The sequence below is a fragment of the Heterocephalus glaber genome, unplaced genomic scaffold, assembly GCF_053883595.1.
Source record: "Heterocephalus glaber isolate CG9 unplaced genomic scaffold, H.glaber_assembly_v1.0 deba00001687, whole genome shotgun sequence".
Lineage (NCBI taxonomy): Eukaryota > Metazoa > Chordata > Mammalia > Rodentia > Bathyergidae > Heterocephalus > Heterocephalus glaber.
The window spans coordinates 21,493,066-21,517,459 of NW_028258412.1; the positions used below are offsets into that span (position 1 = coordinate 21,493,066).

Consider the following 24,394-nt stretch of genomic DNA (forward strand, 5'->3'; position numbering starts at 1 on the left):
AAAAGAGGAGGAACAGGAGGAGGAGGAGATGGAAGAGGAAGGGGAGAGGGGAAAGAGCAGAAAAGGGTTTGGTTGTGATTTTATTGAACTACAGCTTTGTTCCTGGTGATCTGGGGCTGACTGGTCAACCAGCTGCTACACAGAGCAGTGCAGAGTCAACCTAGAGGATCAAGTGGGAAAGGCCCGGCACAGAAATAAAGTCCTTTCTCTGCACAGCTAACCTGATTCCCCTTGCTGTCTGCAGAGCATTGCCAAGGACAGGGGTGGGAGGGGACACTCTTTCACCCAGTGCTGTACGTCCAGGGCTGAATAAAGGCGGTAAAAATGAATCAACCTCAGAGTGGAGCTGAAGGCGATGGAAAGATCTAGACCCTTTCTGAGGCACAAAGGAAGTGCAAGTTCTGGTGTCACTTGAAGGGCTGCCCCTTCCTGCCAGTTGAAATGGGTTCAAAAAAACAAAAGCAAAGGGGGTGGGGAGAATTCTAAAAATGCCCGTTCTGTGAACACCATCTTTGTGCAGGCTTCCGGGGGCGCCAGCTGGGGTGGGGTCACTGCCAGCCCAGCCTGCAGGACTCTGTTCTTCTTGTTTATCCCCGGCGCATCTGGGGCGGCTGCCAGGGCCCGCCCCCACACTGAGGTCATCGGAGGAATCAAAGCTCAAGGCTCCTGCTAAGAATCAGGAGGTTTCATTTTGCTGTTCCTGGGGGATCTTGCTGTGGTCCAGCCTGGGACGGTGGAGCCCAAGTCCACAGGAGCAGGGCAGGAGCCTCCTACCATGCCGGGCTGCTCCTGCTGGAATGATGTTTTCCAGTATGAGACAAACAAGGTGACCCGAATCCAGAGTGTGAACTATGGCACCATTAAGTGGGTTCTGCACATGATCGTCTTCTCCTACGTTAGGTAAGTGGGGTGTGCGCGTCTCCGCAGTGCGAGACAGCACAGGAAACCCTAAGGTGCAGCCCCAGTGCACATCCTGAACGCCATGTGGGTTTCAGTTCTAAGAAGCCATCACGAAACAGGCTGGGAGAAAGCAGTGCTGACTGCAGCAGGAGGAAGCTGGGGCATGCGGGAGGGCCAAGCTCTGTATTCCTAGGGAGGAGCAAGGATGGCGGGGCACACCTGGCGACAGTGCTGGCGTGTGACTCATCAGGCTTCACGGGAGGAAAAGGACCAGGCTTGTAAATGTCACTTCATGTTCTCTCCAAATGTCAGGAAGATCCAGTCTTGTTTTCTTTTCTTAACAGCTCTGGGATGTAATTCATACTCCATGCCCATTTAAAGTGTATGATTCTACCTCAGTTAGTGCACTCGCAGCACTGTGCAGTCATCACCATGGTTTTAGAACACTCACCAGCCCCAAACGAATCCCATGCCCTTAGCCGTCACTCTCGACCTCCCTGCAACCCCTCAGCTGCAGACCCCTGCTGATCTACTTTGTGTCCGTGCAGATTCACCTGTTCTGGGAACGTGTGAAGAGAATCATACATACGTGGTCCTTTGCAGCTGGCTTTTTTCTCTTGGCGTGTATCAGTTCTTCATACTTTTCTATGGCTGAATAACAGCCCATTGTATAAATAGACAACTTTTAAAAATTTTTTAGCTTTTTGAGATATGTAGCTCAGGCTGGCCTCAAACTCGTGGTTATCCTCCTGTCTCAGCCTCCAAAATGCTGGGATTACAAGCGTGTGCCACCACGCCCAGCTCAAGACCATTTTATTTGTCCATTCATCAACAGATGGGCATTGGGGTTGGATTTTTTTTCCCGCTATCATGAATAATGCAGCCACAATCATGGGTGTACAGGTTTCCTGTGGACAAGCGTTCTCATTTCTCCTGAATACAGACCTAGGAATGGAATTGCTGGGTCATTCGGTCTCTGCATTTCACTTGCGGAGGAACTGCTGGGCTGTTTTCCACAGCAGCTGCACCTCCGCAATTTCAGCCGGCAAAGGGGGAGGCTCCTGGTCTCCCCAAACCCCCAGCCCTTGTCACTGTGACTTTTGCTGCTGGTGACTTGGAGATGGTTTCACAATGTGCTTTTACTTGCATTTTCTGGTGGCAAACGAAACGTCTTTCCTGTTTCACACCCCTGCAGTGGGGGTGATGGTGCTAAGCTGTTATTGTCACCTACTTTACAATCCCAGTCACATCTCCCTGGCCAAGTCACTTAACCTCTCTGAGCCTCAGGTTTCTGTGTCTGTTCATCTGGTTGTTGTGATCATTAAACAAGAAATGGTGTAAAAATCCCTTATCATGATGACTGGCATAGGATAAGAGCTCCATAACTGGTAACTGTTCTAAAAAAATCATCTTTGTGAATATATTAGATGTTTTTCTATACATTCTCTCCTTTGGAGTCTTAAAGTAATCACATCCAGGCTTGGGTTTGAGAATTGGAAATGTGGATTGAAATAACTTGCATCTCTTTGAGGCTTGGATTCCTTGTCTCTGAAATGGGCTGATTGTTGGGCCTATTAAATGAGGAAATGGATACAAAGGTACTAGAGAAATACATGGCACATGGCAAGCCCTTATTAAGTATTGGTTGTTATCAATAATGCTATCATCAGGATTATCATTATTGGATTCATATGTTTACTATTCAACAAATATTAAATGATAACCATATGTATTAAAATTCTAAAATAAGACATTTAAAATAAGACTTAGGCCAGGTAGCATAGGAAAAATGGCAAAGGGCATAATTAGTTAGTAAATGCTCCCTCTGTGGCAGTACATGACTTATGTGTCACAACTCCATGCAGCAGGTGAAGTGATTCCTAGCATTCTTGGGTCCAGCACACAATTTCTCATTCATTCATTCATTCATTTGAGACAAAGTCTTTCTATGTAGCCCAGGCTGGCCTTGAACTTATGGTGATCCTCCTGCCTTAGCCTCCCAAGTTCTGGGATCACAGGTGTGTGCCACCATGCCCAACTATGCCACAATTTCTTAAAAGCACACTATGGTATCTGTAAGACCAGATGACTGTGAGAACATCATATAACAACAACTACTTTTTCTTTCGGAAGGTGGGATCATGCCTTAACAGGGAACTCCCTCAAATTCAGCTGTCCAGGTTCTATAGTGACATGGAAGGGGGTGTAATTTACCTGGTACAGAGATTCCCCCACTGGGTGCCCTAGAATAAGTATGAGATGGGATACCTGAGTCTGGGGTTCCCTCTGTCACTCTCTGTCCCTGTGTGCTTCTCAGCGCAAGCGTCTTGACACTTACTCCACCCTTTAATCTAGATACAAAATCTCCACCTAATGTGGCCCCTAAAATAAACCAACTCCTCACCTTCACCTGGAGCAAAACTGGAAAAATAGTACAGTATCTTGTTTCAGAGCTGCAAGGGGAACTGGCTACAAGGGCCTGCTGGGAGGCAAAGATCTTTTTGCTATGCTCTGTGGACAAGTTAAGGAATCACCAAAGGTAATTTTGACCACATATCTTAAGTGCTGACCTTAGAAGATAACTCTCATGTAAAATGCTTCTTTTCTGTTTATATTTTAAAATAGAAAATGGAAGGCAAATATTGCTAGATTTGCTTTCTTTCTTTTCATTAGTGGGATAGAAATGTCTCACTGGATGGAATCTCAAAGCACACAGCTTGGGGATGCTGCCTCGGGCTTCTCTGGGAGGCCTAGATGGAAATGAGACTTAGGCATCTGGGAAATGGGGGACTCACAGTGCTCACGGCATCAGTAGGACTGGTATGGACCACAAACAGAAGTCCAGACAGACGTCAGCCTTGTTCGGGACAGAGCAGCAGGTGATGGGCTCTGGCCATCTGTCCCTGCTTGGGCTGAAAAAGCAAAGAACTGGCTAAAGAAGTAAAACAAGGCCCCTACTGAGCCTCGGACACAAGGCAAGGGCTGGCCTTTGGAGAAACAAGACAAGAGGCTGATGAGCTCCTCGGAGCCTCATAACCGAGCTCAGATCTGGAGGCAGAGGCAGGGATTCAGCTACAACAGGCATCAAGCAACTCCAGCTTCTGGGGTTGCAGGCTTGGGTGGACAGGATGCGGAACAGGACTTTATTAGTAAGAATTGGGGGGGGGAGTGATAAGTGACAGAAATCTCACTCAAGTTAACCACAAATCCACGGGGGTATTTATTGGATTGTCTACCTGGGCAATCAAAGACATGGAGCTGTCCTTAGAAACGGGTGAATGTAAGAGTTCAAACTCTCCTATCGAGGTGGTTCTGTCTCTCCACAGCTTGGCTCTACTTGGCTCTACAGATGCTCCTTGACCTTATGATGATGGGGTTATGGGCCCCTAACCCATCATACATCACAGCTTGGCAAACAGCACCCTTAGAGGTCAGTCATGGACCCTCCTGCTCATGTGACTGGTGGGAGCTCAGGTTCCCTGCCACTGCTCAGCATTTCCAGATAGTAATAATGTGGCCCATATCACTAGCCCAGGAAAAAAATCAGAATTCAAAATTGGAAGTACAGTTTCTACTGAATGCCTATTACTTTCACACCATTGTAAAGTTGAAAAATCAAAACTTAAATCGTTAAGTTTGCTTCTTCCAGAACAGGTTCTCACATAGCAAGATGGCACACTCATATCCTCACATCCTCTTTCCTCAATCCCAGAGGAACAAACAAGCCTTTCCTGGTAACTCTGTCAACAAAGTCCCAGGAGAGGTTCTTATTGGTCAGGTTTGAGCTACATACCCATTCTTGAACCAATCACTGTAGCTAGTGGCCTTGATGTCATCTGATTGGACAGCCCTGGGTCATGTGCTAATTCCTGTGTCAGGAAGTAGTGAGACCTGGCACAGTAGTGAGACATCCAGTGGATTTTTCTCAGGAAAGAATTCTGTTACCAGGAGTGGGAAAAAGAAGCACGGAGTTTAGACAGACAAAAACCAAATATCTATGACAAGGTCTTTTCAAAAGCCAGAGATTCCAGGGTCTCTGAAGTCTACATCAGTTGTCCTGGTTTATCTTAGCCTTGCAGTGGGCTGTGGAGACTCAGCCTCTGGTTAATGCTGTGGCTGGGCCCTCTGTCTCCTTACCTAGGGCCTTCCTCAGCCCCTTCAGGAGACTTGCTCCCCACTAATGGATGCTGCTTGGACCATGGGGGCTGCTGACTCACCTGATACTTCACTACTGTTCAGTTTGCTTGTGACCACCCACACTTAACCAAGACACCTGTGAGTCTACCACCTCGATGAGTTCTTCAGATCTTATTCCAAGGAAGACAAGAGCTGTAGGAGACTTATAAGCAGAGAAGCAAAAGATATTTGCATTCTCTTGGGAAGATTTCCCCCTTCCCCAAAGTCCAGTCCTCTCAGATGATTGTCCAATGCCCAGAGAAGATTAGGGAAGTTTGAGAGGGAAACAGAACAAACTCCACTCACAAATGCTGCTTCTTCTCCTCCTCTGGGCAACATCCACTGGAGGCCACCATGAAGGTGGAGGAGGCACCAGAGGACAGGGAGGAGCAAATCCAACCTGGCCATGGCTCCTATGGCCTCTAAAGGGAGCAGAAACATGAGGGAATTCATCATATTCTCTTCTCATTCTTGCCTCTGGTGATGCGACAGACTTTGGGGCACAGGGGGAATGAGAGAAGAGTTACTGCAAGAGAGGAATCCAGCCACATGACACATGGGACCAACAGAACAATAAATGCAAAGGCCTAGAAGCAAAAAAGAACAGCAAGCCTAGCAGGCTCCAGAACATTCTGAGAGAGGAAAGAGCAGGAGCCGGGAAAGGGAAGAGTTGGCATCCGATTCTCAGTGGCTCTGGAAAGTTTGACACAGGAGACTGGAGCCATCTGAGTCACGTGTCTACAAGCTCAGCCAGCCGTGTGGAGAGTGAGGACCGTGGGAGAGGCAAGAATAAAGCCAGAGTCACCCAGAAGAGAGAAGATGGTGCTGTGGCTGGACTGGGGTGGTGGGTCTGGAGAGATGTGGACAAAGCTGGAGTGTGTTTCGGGGGAGGACCAATGGATTTTCTAGGGGGTGAAGGGCGACTCATGGCTCTGGTGGATAATGATGCTCTGGTGCCATGAACAGACCTGGGAGAGGCAAGTTGAGGACTATCCTATTGTTAGGGATGTCGAGCAAGCGATGAAACCCCCCCAGCCACTACCATCTGTGGGCCCTTTTGTTAACGTATGACATCAAAACATTTGAGGAGCTGGAAACACTGACATGAAGAGAGAGGGGGAGAGGGGAAAGGAAAGGGGAAAGAAGGGAAGGGAAGGGAGGGGAACAAAAGGGAAGAACATATTCCTTTCAAGTGAATGACTTTAGCTTTAGGCAAAGCTGCCTGGCTGGCCAGTTTTTCTATCTTGTTGTGTCACACACCCATGGGCTCTGGGGAGCACTCCAGCGAGCCTCCCACTTGGGGCTGGGCATGTCCAGCCCTCCTGGGCAGTTAGCACAGCACCAGGAAGAGAATGATCCACAGGACCACATATGTGCCCACACAGGGACTAGACAGGGACTGGAGAGGCCACAGATTGTGGACAGCCTTTGTTCTGAGGGTTCTGGGAAAGCATGCAGGATTATTTCCTCCATAACCTGCAACATCTCACTTTGAAAATGATCAAACAAATAGAATACCTTAAAGATTTTATGCCCATATTTTCATGTTAGAAGTAGGCTCTGCTTCCAGTGTAATAATACCTACTTAGTACTGCAGAGTGCTGAGCATGTGCCAGGTTCTGTTCTTAACATAGGTCATGGAGTAGGATCTTTGAGCCTCATAAATAATCCTGTAAGACCTGTTCTGTCACACTTTGGACAGCCTTACTATGTTTGGAAAAAATCCCTCTGTTATAACCTTTACCTCTGCTGTATATGTTACAACCTAGTTTCCCAGCTTCCCTTGCAGCTAGGATATAGCATGAGACCCAAGCTTTTCAAATATCTGCACCATGCAGCACTTTGACATTGATAGGGAAGTTTTAGATAACTTAGTAGATTGAATACTAAGGTAGTTGTAGATGCAAAATAAGTAATGTGTTCCTTTAAGATTTGCCCCCCCCAACTCTCATTGTTTAAGGTGATGGTAATCTGACTCTTTAACCAGTAACTTCATTAACCTAACAAAGTTGCAATGCCTGGACGAATTTACAATGTATATGTGCCTATCCTGTGTCTGTGACTTGTAAATAGGAACTGGAATTGTATTTACATATCAAAGACCACTAGGGATGAGATAATGGCTAAAAAGGATATAAAAAAGGAAACGCTGAACAAAGGGGTGCAAGGATACGAACCAGACCTGTTTCTGGCAGTCCCACCGGCTTATAAGTAGAACTTTTATTATTTCACCTGAATTCTGTGTCTCCATGTATTTCTTTCCGAGATTTCTGGAATAACATGGAGGACAAAACATGGGGTGGTGAGTATGAGTGAATTCAAATTTAGGAGTAGGGAGCAGTATTATCCTTTGACCTAAACAATTGGGTGCCCACTTCCCTGGACCCCAAGCTTCAGAGTGTCCTGCTCTGTCCCTCTGTTGGCAGCAAACTTCGCTATGGAGTCTGTGGGGGTGTATTCATTTCTATTTGTTATACAGCAAATGAATTAATCCCCACAGGCCTAAATCAAGATGTCAGAGGGCTGAGTTCTTGACTGGGGACACTGAGGAAAAGTTCACTTCTAAGCTGATCTGTGCTTGACAGAATTCAATTTCTTGAGGTTGCAGGACTGAGAGCTCTGCTTCCTTACCGTCAGATACCTATGTCCCTTCCTGTGTGACCCTTCCCATCCTCAAGCCACTAATGACACAATGAATCTTCCTTGTGCTTCAAACCTCTGGCTTCTCTTCTGGCACCAGTTTAAGAAAACCTTCCTCTTTTATGGGGCTCATGCACTTGTGTTAAGCCCAGAAAGATAAACTTCCTGTTCTAAGGTCAACTGTACCATGAAACTTGGTCATGAAACATGACCTAACTATGGTAGAAAGATATCCGTAGTACTCAAAGTTCTGAGAGTTGTGCAGGATATATACAGCAGGATGCAGGAACTCTTATGGTCATCTTAGAATTCCGTCTGTCACAGGAGCTGGATATCCCCACCCCGAGTTGCACTCTCCTCCCGCAATGCTCTGAGCACCCAGGACCCCAGAATTTGCTTTCTAAATGTTCCTGATCCAGGGACATGCTCCGAGGGGTGGCTGTGTGCAGATAGATGGCAGGCACGCAGGAAGCGTGGGCATGCAGTCCGGGCATCCACACTACATGTGTGTAAGGGACCAGAAGTGAGTATGAAGGCGGTGGGCTGTGGGCCAGAGGCCTTGTCACCCAGCACCTCCACATCCTGGCATGGAATTCTGAGCATTCCAAGAACTCAGAATTGGACTCTGCTTTTCAGATTGTAAGGAAGGCATGCTCATCAGGGTACATGAGAGTCCTATCTTATTTTAAAGTTTCTTATGACAGCGAAGTGTTTAAATGTGGTATATTGGCTTCCACTTGTTCTTGTGGCCAAATATGTTTCCTAGGGCTGCTGTGACAAACAACTCCCAACTTGGAAGCTGAAAACAACAGAAAGGTGTTTTCTAACAGGTCTGGAAGCTGGACGTCCAGCATTAGGATCACCAGGCTGAAATCAAGGCACCAGGAAGGCTACAGTCTCTCCAGGGGCTCTTGGGAGAGTCCATTCCTGTGTCTTTCAGGGGTTTGCAGCAGCTGGTGTCCCTTGGCTTGTGTCCCTGCCACTCCAGTCTTCCAAATCTCCAAATCTCCTTCTGCTCTCTTTACACTTTCGTGCGTGCATGCGTGCGTGAGTGTGTGTGTGATCAAATCTCCCTCAGCCTCTCTTATACAGACACACACGATGGCCTTCCAGACCCACCTGGACGATCCAGGATGATCTCACATCTCAAGGTCCTCAACCTAATCACATCTACAGTGCCTTTCTCCCAATAAAGTAAAGTAACATTTCCAGGTTCCAGTGATTGGGATCTGCTATTTCGGGGGCCACTGTTCAGCCTGCTACAGGAGGCGTGGCCCTGGTGGCCTCCCGCTCATTTAAGGAGTGGTGGAGATTGAGGTCCTGGTCCTAGATCCCCAACACTAGCAGCACAGGCTGCTCCCCATTAGTTCCCATGTGGGGCCGGACGTGGCCAGCAGAGATCTTTCTGTGGGACAGTCCCTGCTGTCCAGTGTCCAAGCAAACCTGGTTTTGGCCCTCTGATACCTTGTATGCACTGCCTGACACCCTTTGAAAAATCCTTTCCTTTATTTTTCCACAAGTTTATTGAGATATGATTGATGTGTCATAAAATTACCCATTTTAAGTCACTGTGTTGATTTTTAGTAAATTTGCCAAGTTTTGCAACCATCACCACGAGCCAGTTTCAGAGCATTTTGTCACCCTGTTAAGACCCCTCATACCCATTTGCAGTCACTCCCTGTCCCCACCCCTGTGGCTGCCCATCACACATGCATCTGGTGAGAATAGGTAGATAAATAAATGAGCCTGGAGATGTAGCTACAGAGCATGCGTTCGCAGCATGTGGGTCACTAGAACCATGGAAGCTGCAGCTAAGCAGCAGGAGAAGAGGAAGGTGGGACAGGAAGTCAGACCTGCAAGGAGCACATGTAAGGGCTGCGGAGCACAGAGGTCCCCAAAGGGCCCTGAGAAGAGGCAGCCACAGGGAGCCAGGAACCGGCAGGATGTGGATTCCTCGAAGTTGAGGGCAGTGCCACATGGTCAAGGGTGTCGGTGCCGCTGCGTTCCAGGAGGATCGGGTGTGTTGGTTTAGTGGCATTGCCTTGGCAAGGTTGGAAGCCAGACTGGCGTGGGCGGAGAGTGAATGGAGCCGGAAATGGATGTGGTGACTCACTCTCGCAGACAAGGAGAGAGCTGAGTGGCGGCAGAATAGTGTGGGTTTGGGGAGGCTTTATTTTAGGAGAGAGGAGAGAGGGGGAAGTTGAAGGGATAAATGGAAATTGTCATCGGCATTGTCATCGGCATCTTCACTGCCATCAACCAGCAAGCACAGTAGAGGCTGTTCGGTTCTGGGATGGCTGTCACCGTCAGACCTTTCTCTTACACTGAGCCAGAATCAAGCCTCTGTGTCCCTCGACTTTGGCCACTCTTCTGCCCTGTGTTCTCTCCTCTGCTTCAGTTGGCTCTGCAGTGCTGATGAGTCTCTCTTCTTCTCCACACCAGTATTCCCATCCCTCTGGCCAGTGCCCCCAACACACCACCCAGACCCTTTAATATGTCAGTTGCACCCTCCCAGCCACCCTCTTGTTTATTAAGAGCCTCTTCAAGGCAGTGTGTGCAGCCAGATTTGGTGGAGCACACCTATAGTCCTAGCACTCTGGGAGGCTGAAGCAGGAGGATCACAAGTTCAAGGCCAGCCTAGGCAGCTTAGTGACTTAGAAAGACTCTGTCTCAAAATAAAACATTGAAAAAGGACTGGGGAAATAGCCTCATATGAAGGCCTTTGATTCAATCCCTAGTAACCCCAAAAAGAATAAAAAGGTGCCGTGGACACCCTCACTTTGCCTTTGGAAGCATGAAATGGTTCAACCTTTTGTGGATTGAGAAAACGATGGAGATATAAAATGTGCACACCCTTTCGCCTGATGTTCATCCTCGGGAGTTAACGCCTCAGGTGTGAGAGGTGCTCGTGCAAGCACTCCTGGCAACCCAAGGCCCAGGTGGGCAGACAGTGCGGCACAGCGGTGAGCTAAGGGCCAGGCCTGGTTAAACAGATGTACAGGCAGCTGGGGTTCGGGGCCCCGCCTTTTGCTCTAGAGCGACTTTGCTCAAGGGGCCCAAGAGCTGTAAGGCACAGCAGACCGCAGAGCGACACATCCAGCGGGCGAGCTCTGAGCCCTGCTCACCATGAAGGCCCAGCTACGCAGGTACACGACTGCGAGGGTCTTTCGTATTCACAGCACATGCAGTTCGTCTTCCTGGCGGCCACCTGCACCTACATCTGGTGAGTCAAGCCAGCCTGAGGGACACACAGCCCAGCCTCCCTCTCCACCCAGCTACAGCCCCAAGTCCATGCCGTGTGCTCCAGGACCAGTGGCCTTGCTTCCTATTGAATGGATAGAACTGTAGCCTCTTAGGGGCTGGGGATTTAACTCAGTGCTTCTGCTGCCTGCCTCGAAAGCGCAAGGTCCTGTGTTTGATCACTGGTACCAAAAAAAAAAAAAAGAACTGTAGCCTCTTAAAGCTGAAATGTCAGGGCTCAGCCAGCCAGGAAAGGAGCCCCTCATTCAGGACTAGACCCTTGGGCTGCAGAAGTCACGTGGCTTGTCTGAGTCACCAACAGGGTCAAAAAGTAAGGTTGCAACATTAGAACCCCGCTCCCAAAGGGCAGGATACTGCAAGCTTTCTCTTTCGCTTTTCTGTCCTTGACCCAGCTCTGGAGAATTTTGATTCTGAAATTGTACGTTTGTTATGACACCAAGACAAGTTTTCTGAGGACGAGAGGCCCGGATTCTCTTAAGGCAGATGGATAACATGTGGCACATTCTAGAATGAATAGGAGAGCCCAGAATGGAGTTTCCCAAATGGATCAAACCGACTCAATGGTGTTCGGGGAGAATGCAGCAATAGCGACTCCACAGAGCATCACATGTTTTATGGAGATATTATGAAGCTAGGGTGGGACTTATGATTGAATGAGTATTACCATAGATGTATACAGAATTCCATTCACTAACTCTGCATCACACGTGTTGATTGGGTCCCTAATCTGGATCTCTAGTCCCGACATCTTTTGACAGTCTTTTTAAATGAATTCCAAAAATACTGAAATGTATTGTGAATAACGTAACACTCATGTACTAGCACGCAACTCAAAAACTACAACATTACTGCCGGGCAGAGTGGTGCACACATGTATCCCAGCACTCTGGGAGGCCAAGGCAGGAGGGCTATAAGTTTGAGCCTGCCTAAGCAACTTAGTAACTTAGCAAGACTCTATCTTAAAAATAAAAATAATAAAAAGGGGCCAGGGATTTAGTTCAGTGGCGCCATGCCTGCCTCGCAAGTACAAGATCCCGAGTTCGATCCCTGGTACCAAAAAATAAAAATAATTTTAAAAATAAATTAATTAAAAGGGCTCAAGATGTAGCTCAGTGCAAAAGCTCTGGGTTCAATCCCCAGTATTATCGATAGGAGAAGGCAGAGGACGAGGAAGAGAAAGAGGATGAAGAGAAAGACAAGGATGAGGAGGAGAAGAAATAATAAACATTACTAATCCAGTTTTGATCGCTGCAAGCCCATCCTTCATTCCATCCTTTCTTCTCCCCTTGTAAACATCATCCTGAATTCGATGTTTGTTGTTCCCTTGTTTTGATATTCTTACAGATATATGTCTAGGTCTGTAAATATATATTTTACCTTTCTCTATGGAGGTGAAATTCATATAACATAAAATCATTTTAAAGTGAACAATTCAGGAACATTCAGTACATTTGTAATGTTTATAACAACCACCTTTATCTAGTTCCAAAATATTTCCATCACCTTAAAAGGAAATCCCCTACTCATTAGCTGTTATTGCCCATTTCTCTCTGTCTCTGTGTATATCTCTATTCTGATACTTTGGATGAATGGGGCCTTCTGTGCCTGGCTTCTTTCACTTGGCAGACATATTTTCAAGGCGTATCCACATTTTAATTGTGTCAGTATTTCCTTGGTCTGGCTCAATAATACTACATTGTATGGATAGACCACACTTTTGTCTATCAGGTCATCTACTGATGAACATTAGGTTCTTTCCACATCTTGCCTATTATGAATAGCACTTCTGTGGACTTTTTTTGTACAAGTATTCATTTGGGTGTATAGTGCTGCTTTGGATTTCTTTAAACTTTCTGTCATACTGTAGCTGGCCTTGTTTGCATGACTTTGTATTCCTCCGTATTGATTAGTTTTAGTCAGCTCATTTCCAGTGCTGCGGAGCCCCCCACTGTCTCAATTCAACAATTGATCCAGGGTTCACGATATTTCCAGTTTTCCCTCTTACAAGCAATGCTGAGTACACATCCTTGTACACAACTTGTGTACAAGGGGCACATGGATGACAGATACAGGTAGGTCCCTAAACGTGTTAACTCTTTGGCCCTAAAGATGCTTTTCTCCAAATGTACTTGCTGTTGCCAAATAGCAGCTATCTGTGCAGGAGTCTCTCCAGGGCCAGCATCCTGACTGTACCGTGGAACAGTGACAAACATACGCTGGCATGTGGGTAACTGTCCAGACCTGACTGAAGCAGTCTCCGGGATGGGACTGGAGAGCTGCAATCCTTTTTTGTTTTGTTGTTGTTTCTTGAGACAAGGTCTCATTATGTTCAGGCTGACCTAGAACCCAGGCTGGGGTTGAACTCAAGGTGATCCTCCTGCCTCAGCCTTCCAAGTGCTGGGTCAGAGATGTGCACCATCACACCCAGTGAGAGCCGAAATTCCAAGAGCTCCCTGAGGGTTTTCTGCTCAACCAAGGTTGAGAACAGCTGGGACCACAGCTTGTCCGCTTGGCTTCCTGAGCTCCGCTCATCAAGGGCAGCCCTAGGCTTAGACTTCTTAGGTCCTGAGAATACCGTTTGGGGTGGGCAGAGAAGACGCTAAATAAACAGATGCTGAGTGTGTAAACAGAGCATTTAAAACAAACTGGTTATTCAGGGTAACGAGATAGTGTTATGGCTTGTGTGTAAATGTCCCCTCAAAGCCTCATGCAGATGAGGTGAGACTTTCTCTGTCAGAGGTGGCTGAATCTGGAATGTGTCATGCTGGGGTTAAGGGCCTGTGATTACTAAATCTCTATGTGTGAGTGATTGGTTTGGCACCGCCCCAATCCCGCAGTCTGAATAAAATAAAAGGGGCAGGAAAATGCTGTCAAACTTCCTTGTTCCCTTTGCTACCTTGTGTGTGCCATGTTGCTTCTCCTCTGCGACACCTGTTTGCCATCCCTGCCTTGGAGCCAGGTGAGTATGGACTGAAACCTCTATGAACTGTGAGCTAAATAAACCCCTTCCCCACTGACTTTGGGTGCTGGGTATTTTGTCTCAGCAACGAGAGAAAGGTAACTAACACAGATAGGAAAGACTGGAAAAATTGGGACAGAATCTACCATCTTTAATTATTAATTCTACGGTCTTCCTCCCCTGTAATAATTTTTAGGCACGGTCTTACGGAAGTATGAATAGCGTGTGTACTGACTGTAGGGCAGGAGCCTAGAGGTCGAGCCAGGTCAAGCAATGAACAGGGTTAAGAGGGCCAAAGCTGGCTAGCCATGGACCTCGGTTCTGCCGCCGTCTGTGTGACCCTGGGCCATTCGGTCATCCGCAGGCATGACGGTCCTAGTGACTGTCTCACTGTGGCCATGCAGAGTAAATGAGAGGCCTCTGAGAGAGCACTCGGCATTCACTGAGTGCTCAGGAAAAAGGAGCTGCTAGCATCGATATTGTTTATAGAGCAGGTGAGTGCTTCTGAAAAGCAGGTGGCTGACCCACCAGATTCTGGGAGACAGGAGAAAGTACCCATGTGTTCCTGAGCCCCAGGACAAAGCTGGCAGGCCGACTTGGAGTGAGACTTTATTATTAGAGAAACCGTTCTAAAATTGGGATGTTGCCAGGTGCTGTGCTGAATGCCTATAATCCCAGCACTCGGGAGGCTGAGGCAGGAGGATCACCTGGAGGTTGGGCCCAGCCTGGACTACATAGCAAGACCCTGTCTCAAAAAAAAAAAAAAAATCAGGGTGTACATTAGATGATACTAAAGCTAGGAAAAGGGACACCAGTTTTCCTGTACTAAGTGTGCATCACACAGCAGATACTATGCTAAGGAATTTGCATGCATATCTCATTTAATCCTCATAATCCCCTGAGGTAGGTACAGCTACTATTCCTTTTGTTCCTGTTTGGTGAAGGAAAGAGAGTCACAGAGAAGCACAGCAAGGATCTGGAAAGGAGGCGAACTTCAGAGCCTCACTGAGCCTCCGTTGAGAAAACCATCTATGTTTTTCTGTGTCTGCCCCTTAGCTTTGCACTGGTGAGTGATAAGATGTACCAGCGGAAGGAGCCCGTCATCAGCTCCGTGCACACCAAGGTGAAGGGGGTAGCGGAGGTGAGAGAGGAGGTGGCCGATGGAACGAAGAAGGCAGTGCAGAGGGTCTTTGACACTGCGGATTACACCTTACCTTTGCAGGTGAGCACCCGGCACTTCCCCCAGGCCTGAGCCTTGGTCACTGTCACCAGGGCTCCATCCCCTTTCCCTGGGACTCAGCTGGCTCACTCAGAAAAACACTGGCCCTGTTTAAAAAGCTCTGTGAAAATCCCAACTGAGAGCTGGGGATTTAGCTCAGTGATTTTGCTGCCTGCTGCACAAGGGCAAGGACCCAAGTTCGATCCCCAGTACAAAAAAAAAAATCCCAACTGAGAAAACCTAAAAACTGCAAAAGTGGGCCAGAGCTAGCAGTTCAAAGAAGAGGCCTCTTTGCTCAAGTCCTACAGGGCTTCCCAAAATAGCAGTGCGTCCTGGTGCGTTCCAACACAATTTGGTTCGCACACACTCACCGTGTGCACAGCTCATTAGAAGCAGGGTCACAGCGCCAGCGAGGTCGGCCTGGCCTTGAGAGGGCGGTGGACTCACCACCTGGACAGTGCCGGGCCTTGGGCATTATCTGTGGTCACCCCAGGTCCCTGGGACACACTTCCTGGTAAATTTATCCGTGAAAGAAGGGTGTAGGTGACAGAGAAGGTTCGGTCTCAGAGAACAGGCGTGGCTGCTCAGTTCACAAGCAGAGAAAATGAAAGCAGTCGCCAAAAAAGGAGAAATTAGAGTTGAGGATGTCAAGGAACAGGTGGAGGCGGGAGGGACAAAGGGGTCTGCAGCCAGGGGAGGCAGGAAGCCTGCGCAAACCCTCCGAGCTCAAGCTGCTGTCTGTTAATTTCGAACAGCGGGTGCCCTTTCATGAAGTCCTGAGAAATCTGGACAGCGCCCCAGGATGCAGCCCACACTCCGCCCGTGGCTGCCCAGGACTCCGGAGTTTCAATTGAATGCAATTTTATTGTGTCAGAAAAATGAAATGGCTGCTTTTGGGGCTGGGTTGGAAAAGGACCATGGAGTCCGTGCAACTGTTCCTTTGCTCGCCTCACCCCAGCAGGACGACGCACGCAGCTTTGATATTAAGCCCTCAGCGGATTGCACGTTGCCAACAGACCAGATTTCTAGATGCTTGAAAGAAAGAGTGGAAGGTTCGCCCCCAGGCACTTAGCGAGCTGTGTCATTATGATTAAGCAGCTCTGTTCTCGGCCTCCTGAGTTCCTTCTCCTCTCCTTTTTCTCTGCAGGGAAACTCTTTCTTCGTGATGACAAACTATCTCAGGACCGAAGGCCAAGAGCAGCGGCTGTGCCCCCAGGTGAGGCAGCGACCCGGGTGATGAGGGTTCCCTGGGAGGCCCAGGTCACAGGCGACGGAAAAGGGGACATCACTGCCTTTTCTGTGGGTCAGAGCTGGGCAGAAGGAGGATGGCTCTCCTTGCTTGTCCCCCTTGCCTCCGGCTGTAGCACTCAGGTCCTGCCCTTGCCCTCCTGGCTCCCTGGGCAGCCCGGGGCAATGCATAACTAGATGCAGGTTTCAATGGCACCCCAACACCTTCAGGCCAGCGTCCCCAGCCCCATTTCACGGTTAAAGCACTTCCCCAGAGTCATACAGTTGGCTTGGGGGAGGAGCCGGAAGAGCCGAGTGAATCTGGGCGACACCCAGGGGCCCGCCCCTAACACTGAGGCAGCCAGGCCCTCTGCCTGCCCTGCGGCAGGACCGGCCTCACTGTAGGCTCCTGCTCACCAGGCCCCTCTGGTAACAAGACCTTGTTTGCTACAGGTTCAGGGGCTCTGGGTAAAAGTGCTCTCCTTGTACAGTCTTTGTCACCTGTGACCAAATGTGGAACCAAGCTTACATTCCCTTGGTGCCTCACCTGGAAGGAGGCCTCATCTCCCCTTGAACTCACGGCTCCTCTCCCTCTGAACGCCCCTTCCTGGCAGCATCCTGCCGAATCCAGCTCAGGGTCCGGGCTCTCCTGCGTCCCTCACTCCAGGCGCCCCTGTGCCACCCCCACCCCCCCATGTACACAGAGACACTTTCCAAGTTACTGAGACTCACAGGGAACAGAGCTGGGACAGCCCGGAGGTGACAAGCCGAGGCTCGGAAGCCAGGCTGCTAACGACTCAAAACTTGCCATGCTTGATGACCTCGAGTAGGTGGCTTCATCTGCAAAAGGGGACACTAACACCAGCTCTGAGAATTGTTGAAAGACACGAGCAGATAGATGCCTATGATGTGTCCATCATGCAGTAAATATGGCCAAGCCTTAGTGGGACACTGAGACAGATATTCTCACCCTGGACCTGATGGGCTTTGAACAGCAGTATGCTGAGCTCAGCTGGGCAGTTCTGCTGCCAGTCTCACTCAGGTTCTCTCACGACACCTGTGTCACATGGCAGCAGGTGCCATTTGGAGGCTTGGTTGGTACATGGGGACAGCCAGGCATCTCTTCCCTCCTGGAACTTTCAAGTCTCTTCCTTCCTACGGGGTCTGTCCACATGCTGTCTCCAGACTTCCGAACTGGAGCACAGGGTCCCCAGGGCCCAATGGCAGGGGTTCCAGGCCTTCTGAAGGCTCAGGAGGGAGCTGGTTCTGGGACCCTTCGGCTGGGTCCGGTCTGCCCTGAGACATGGCACTGTCCAGAGTCGCGGGGGAAACGCTCTACCTCTCAACCAGGAGGGTCATCAAGAACTCATGGCTGGACCAGGGATTTAGCTCAGTGGTTTCGCCCCCTGCCTTGCAAGCGCAAGGACCCAAGTTCCATCCCGGTACCAAAAAAAAAAAAAAAAAGAACTGGTGGCCACCCTTAGTCCAGGTGAAAATCACAAGAGAGAAGAATAAAGCAGGACTAATATTTTTCTTTAATTTTAGAAAAATGTCTTTTGGAGCACAAAATAGAGTTGGTTTGGTTTTTTTCCTACAAATTTCTTCCAACTGATAATGAAAACGTGACTGTCCATGAACCACAGTAAATGACCATTCATTCATTCATTCCATGTTTGTCAAGAATACTACTTGTACTGAGGATTTAGCTCAGTGGTTCCACTGCCTGCCTCGCAGGTGCAAGGTTCCGGGTTCGATCCCTGGTACCCCCCAAAAAAAGAATACTACTTGTATGTAACCAGTCATGGTGGTGCACACCTGTGATCCCAGCACTCAGGAGGCTGAGCCAGGAGAATCCCATGAGTTCTAAGCCAAACTAGGCTACATCGTGAGTTCAAGGTCAGCCTGAACTACATAGTGAGACCCTGTCTCAAACAACAAAACAAAACAAGAATACTACTTGTATGTGTCTGGCAGGCAGTTGGGCTACAAAGATATGACCCAGGCCTTGTGGTCAAAGGATTCATAGTCTCATTTGCGGGGTCATAAGGAGAGGGATTCTGAGGCCTGCTGGGTGACAGGAAGAAGGCAATCTGGGAAGAAAAAAGAACAGGAGTTTGCGATCAGGAGAAGCATAATCTGTCTTGCTTTCACAGATAAGGACACTGAGGCTTAGAGAGGTGAAGCGACTCAGCTGAAGCCACTTAGCTAGAAAGGTAGCTGCTGTCCTGAAACCCAGGTGTGCCCGGCTGCAAGCCCCGGTCCTTGCCCTGAACGTCTGCCCAAGCCTGGGGACAGTGGCTTCTCCACGCCCACGTCACCACCTCGCTCCTCAATATGCAGAGACCGAGCCATCTCCTTTGTCTTCCCTCACTGTGTCCCAAAGCCCCGCAAGGACGCTGGCCTCATCCTCCCAGGCTGGGAAAAAGCGCTAGCTGGTGTCCCTCAGTTTATGTCCCTGGCACCTTCTGTCCCACCCCATCCTGCCCCCACAGGGCCCTGACCACGGCTCCTAGCTGTTTACATTTTTATTTCTTACCAAGACATAATTCACATACCATAAAACTGTCTCTCTAAAGTATACGGTGCAGAGATGTTTAGTCTCTCTGTACGTTGCCACTGTTGCCACTCTCGAACTCCAGAACATTTCCATGGTCGCTGAAAGAACTCTTGTCAAATCTGTTGTCCATCTCTGCTCCTCCCCAGCCCCTGACAACCACCAGCCTCTTTCTGTCCCACCGCTGTGCCTTTGGGGACATTTCCTAGGAACACAGTCACACAGGAAGTGGGTTTTTGTGACTGGATTCTTTCACCCAGTGTGGTGTTTCCAAGATTCAGCCATGCTGTATTTGTCCACTCGTCAGCAGTGGACACTTGGTCCATTTCCACTTTTGGTTGGCCGTGAGTAGTTGGTGTACAGCTCTCGCTGTGTGGACGTGGACATCAGTGTCCCCAAGTCCCGGTGACGTTCTTGCTCACTCCCGCTGCCCTGTCCTTCTCCACAGTACCCCACACCCAGGACACTCTGCTCCTCGGACCGGGGCTGTAAGAAGGGATGGATGGACCCACAAAGCAAAGGTACCGCTGTTTCTGTCCCTGAGGCCGCGGAGGCTGGTCTGGCATCTTGGTGACATTCAGTGTCTGCTTCAGGTCTTGGCCTCTGGCTCTCAGCTTCCTTCTTCCACCACCACCACACCTCAGGGGAGCCTGTGTCTGTCCCATGCCCTGGGCATGGTCCCGGGCAGACCAGCCATGCCCTTGAATGTGACCCCAAGGTTCCAGTGAGAGAAGTTCCTCCAACCCAGGCATGGTTAGGTCAAACTGGTAGAAAATCACATGGCCCACTGCATCTTCTGAGGTTTCTAAATTTCTGCTAAATTTCCCCAAAGCTGGAGGAGCATGACCTTGAACCCCCAGGAAGCCTGGGGACAGAATCCATATTAACCTGAAGAACAACCTCGTTTCATTTTCTAACTTAAAAAGATACAGGACAGTGCCAGGGGTGTAGCTCTCAGCAGCAGAGCTCTTGCCTAGCCTGTGTGAGGACCTGGGTTCACTTGGCAGCATTGAGGGGGGAAAAAAGCACATGAGAAAAAAAAACAAAACCACAAGAATATTCCCGGGCATGGTGGTGCACACCTGTAATCCCAGCACTTGGAGGCTGAGGCAGGAGGATCGCTACAAGTTCAAGGTCAGCCTGAGCTATATAATGAGTTCAAGGTCAGCCTAAAATATGTAGTGAGACCCTGTCTTAAAAACAAAACAAACATTACAAAACAATCAGTGGTTATAATGTACACATACAATGTATGAATATTGCATGGCATAGGATAAAATAAAATAAAATTTAATTTTAAAATATTGCATTCTATTCCATAATATGTATATATTGAGTTGGCATAGAGCTTGTGTTAACATGGGTCGCCATTTAATCAAATCTTCCTCATTCTGACATCATGGAATGATCCCCCAGGATCATTCCATGGCTTTCCCTGGATGGGCTGTAACCCTGGAGAGACTGAGCTGCCCATTTGAGAAGTCAAGTTCTGGTCCACGTGTACCAAGTGAGAGGAGTCAGTCTGCTCCCTCTCAGGATCTTCCCTTGTTAAAAAAAAAAAAAAAAAGCCAAAAGGACCAACTGAATCCAGTACCCTCCTCTCTCCCTCTCTCTCTCTCTCATCCCTTTTTATTTATTTATTTATTTATTTGGTACCGGAGATCAAACTCTGGACCTTGCACTTGCAAGGCAGGCAGCGGAACCACTGAACTAAATCCCCGGCCCTATCATCCCTTTTTAAAAGCTTACTTTTGCCAAATGTAGTGATACATGCCTGTAATCTCAGCTACTTGGGAGGCTGAGGCAGGAGGATTACAAGTTAAGGCCAGCCCGGGCAACATCCTGTGATCCTGTCTCAAGAACATGGAAAAGGGGCTGAAGATGTTGTCCCGTGGTAGGCCTGTAGCATGTGTGAGGCCCTGGGTTCTAGCTCCAGTACTACACACACAAAATAGATAAAGGCGTCCTGTTTTTGTCTGCTTTGTCTGGAGTGTGTTAGTGAAAAGGATGGGGTCCCAGGAACTACAGCTGCTCGGGTGGGGTCCACGGTGGTCTCTGGGGAATTTCCTCCCCATGGTCCACTCACATCCGGTTCTGTGACCCCGGACCCCATAGGAATCCAGACCGGCAGGTGTGTTGTGTACAGCGGGACCAAAAAGACCTGCGAAGTCTCTGCCTGGTGTCCCATCGAGGCCATGGAAGAGGCCCCCCGGTGAGCTGCCTGGGTGGGAAGAGGGACAGACACGGGGCCTCAGCAGTGACCAGAGTCCTGACTCTTCTTGGCTTGGGGAACCCTGTGCCAGGCACCGTGCTCAGCACACCCTGTGTCCCCTGAGCCGTGCTAGCTGTTAACGTGTTAAGATAGTGCCCAGCACCTTCCCGGGCACTCCCAGACCCTTCCTGTGGTGCTGCAGCAGAGTGCTGTGACCAACCAGTGCCACCCTGAGTGACTAAGGGCAGGGAGGAGGGACGGGGGTGGGGTGGGGGAGAAATGGAAAGGAAGAGGGAGAAAGGGAAGAGGGAGCGGAGCGGGGGAAAAGGGAGTGGAGCAGAGAACAGGAAGTTTTCTCAAATGCCTGCAGGACGTACAGGTTGGGGCTCCTGTACTCATTTTCCTCTTTAACACACAGTCAGGAACTCAGATCTCAGAAAGCACAGGGCCAATGCATTTCAGCAGGGAAGAGTTGGAAAGACCTGGATTCAAATCCTGCCTCTAACAAATCAGTTTGTGTGACCTTGGAAAGCTTATCCTCTGAGGGGCAGTCGCATCTGGAAAATGGGGATGTTAACTGTACCTACCTCGTGGGGCTGTTTAAATGAGATGAACTTGGTCAGGTGTTGTAAAGTGAGACACAGGGCTGGCTTACAGACACACACACACACACACACACACACACACACACACACAATCTGCCCCTAGAATGTGATAAGTGGTTCTAGGCCAGCACTGTTCAATAGAACTTTCTGCAATCATGGGGATGTTCTGTACTCACACTGTCCAAAAAAATATGACCACTACATGTGGTTACTGAGTACTTGAAATGTGGCCACTGCAACTGAGCAGCTGGATCAAGCCTTGCCTGAAGCTAGAAACGCTGGATGCCTCATTTACTGGAGGGAAAAATATAAGTCAGAGTGCTGGAGATATAATTCAGTGGTAGAGCATGCCTAGCAGGCCATGTGTTCAATCCCCAATACCTCCCCAAATCTAAAGCCAGTTTAAGTTGAATTTCTGTTATTAAGAAAAAAAGTCTTAATTAAATTTAAATTGAAATAGCCATACGTGCCTAGTGGCTGCCTACAGCAGAGTGACTCAGCCCTGCTCCCTCTGTGGGTGAGCAACAGAGGATGAGCCTTCCTGTCCCATGCTGGCGGGTAGGGGGCCGGGCCAATGTCTAGGCCAGTGTCATCCTGCCTGGCCCTCAATTCTCAGCCCAGATTCATTTCTAGGTCACAGAAGTTTCTGGCACAAAAGGATCGGACGCTATGGGTGGGATGTCAGCCTACTCCCGAGTAGTTCTTGGTTCAAAACAAAGGATCCCTTGATGGACTCTGGCTTTCGGTTCTGCTCTGCTACCAACTTTGTCCATGAGATAAATGTCATGCAGCTCCCAGTGCCTGGCCCCGGGCTGCACAGTGACCTGACCTGGGCCTGCAACCCCTGAATGTCAGTTTCCTCATCTGTATGAATGAGCCAAGATGATTCACTTGCTCATTCAACAAATCCACCACTATGTAGCAGGCATTAGATATTTAAAGCAAATGTGACCTCTCATGTAAAATGTAACAGTCCCGGACGTGTAGCATGCTCATCCCTTCCCAGCTTCAGATGTCCCCTGGGCAATGGGAAACCAGCCACGGCCCCGCAATAATCAGCAAACATTGTATATTGTTAGGTCCTTTCTCCCCTAGAGACCTGGCTGTTAAACATTTATCAACAAAACACTGCACATATCTAAATAAACAGTTACATCAGAGAGTAAAAGGTGACACTATAAATGTCATGGAGCCTCAAGAAGGGAAAAATTCTGACACATGCTTACAATGCCAGCGCTCTGGGAGGCTGAGCAGGAAGATCACAAGTTCGAGTCTAGCCTAGACAACTTAATGACTTAGCAAAACTGTGCCTTACAGTAAAAAAAAAATGAAGAAGGAATTGGAGATGTAGTTCAGTGTGAAGGCCCTGGGCTCAGACCCTAGTACGGAGACAGAGAGAGGGAGAGATTGTTAGAGAAGCTCAAGGCTTTATGGAGATTCTTTTTTTTTTTTGGTACCAGGGATCAAACTCGGGACCTTGCGCTTGCGTGGCAGGCACCAGAACCACTGAGCTAAATCCCCGGCCTTATGGAGAATTTTTGAAGGTTTTGTCCACTAAGTGGCTCTATCCATTTCTCTTCATGGATCCTAAAGACTAAAGCACAAAGCTACAGAACTAGAAGCCTCTGGCCCCGTTGGTCCACTGACCCCTCTAGGTCCCTGAAGTTGCTGATCCCTAACCCTCTCCCCAGGCCTGCACTCCTGAGCAGCGCTGAAAACTTCACTGTGCTCATCAAGAACAACATCGACTTCCCTGGCCACAACTACACCACGTAAGTGCCCAAAATGCCTGGCTGTATCAGTCAGTTACCTATGCTGTGTAACAAATGATCCCAAACCTATGGAGCCCAAAACTACAAACACTTCTTGTCACCATGATTTCTGTGGTTCAGGAACCTGGGAATGTCTTTGCTGGGTGGTTCTGACTCGGTCTTTCGGGTGGTAGTCAAGCTGTCCACTGGGCCTGCAGTCACTCCCACACTTGATGGGGTAGGGAATTTGCCTCCAGGCTCTCCCATGTGGTGCAGGAAGGTGGCTGAGTATGCTTAGGACATGGTGGCTGGCTTCCCTAGAGCAAGGGGCCAATACAGGATGACAGTAACCAAGATGGAAGCCACGGTCTTGGCAAGTGATGCCCCATCATTCCCGCCACATGCTGTGGGTCACAGACCAACCCTGGCACAATGTGAGAGATGTTCCCCAGGGAGGCAGGGGTCCCAGGACCTTCGTGGAGTCTGGCTGCCACATCAGGTCACGCCAGCGTGGTGTCTGTTTGCTTTCAATTCCGCCTAGGAGAAATATCCTCCCTGGTCTGAACACCTCGTGTACCTTTCACAAGATGAAGAATACCCAGTGTCCCATTTTCCGACTAGGAGACATCTTCCAGGACGCGGGAGACAACTTCTCAGACGTGGCCATCAAGGTGGGTGGGGTCTCTGCACCGAGGGGTGCGCATCCAGGAGCGACCAGGAGGTCAGGCCACAGCGTCCTAAAAATGGCTCTCGTGCATTGGGTGTCTGATAAACCCCTGCACCAGGCCAAGGACCTTGCCTGTATGGCTGCGTCTCAACCCACAACCCTAGGAGTGAGCCGCCTGGGGTGTCCATTTCCTGTAGCCGTTGTGGAAAATGACCACAATTTG

General features: G+C 49.0%; 1 protein-coding gene across 9 annotated transcripts in view; it reads left to right on the plus strand.

The window, feature by feature from the left end:
• The first annotated feature begins 477 nt into the window (after nucleotides 1-477).
• The window catches only part of P2rx7 (purinergic receptor P2X 7), a 42,458-nt gene continuing 18,541 nt past the window's right edge, over nucleotides 478-24,394 (plus strand). For all 9 annotated transcript variants that reach the window (XR_015446224.1, XR_015446223.1, XR_015446225.1 and 6 more), the window contains exons 1-7: nucleotides 478-900; nucleotides 14,993-15,158; nucleotides 16,303-16,371; nucleotides 19,385-19,457; nucleotides 21,052-21,148; nucleotides 23,445-23,525; nucleotides 24,046-24,175. Coding sequence is in view for 4 of the 9 variants with exons in the window: in XM_004843831.4 (XP_004843888.2) it covers nucleotides 776-900; nucleotides 14,993-15,158; nucleotides 16,303-16,371; nucleotides 19,385-19,457; nucleotides 21,052-21,148; nucleotides 23,445-23,525; nucleotides 24,046-24,175 (741 nt within the window). In the remaining 5 variants the exon portion in view is untranslated. The remainder of the gene's footprint in view (nucleotides 901-14,992; nucleotides 15,159-16,302; nucleotides 16,372-19,384; nucleotides 19,458-21,051; nucleotides 21,149-23,444; nucleotides 23,526-24,045; nucleotides 24,176-24,394) is intronic.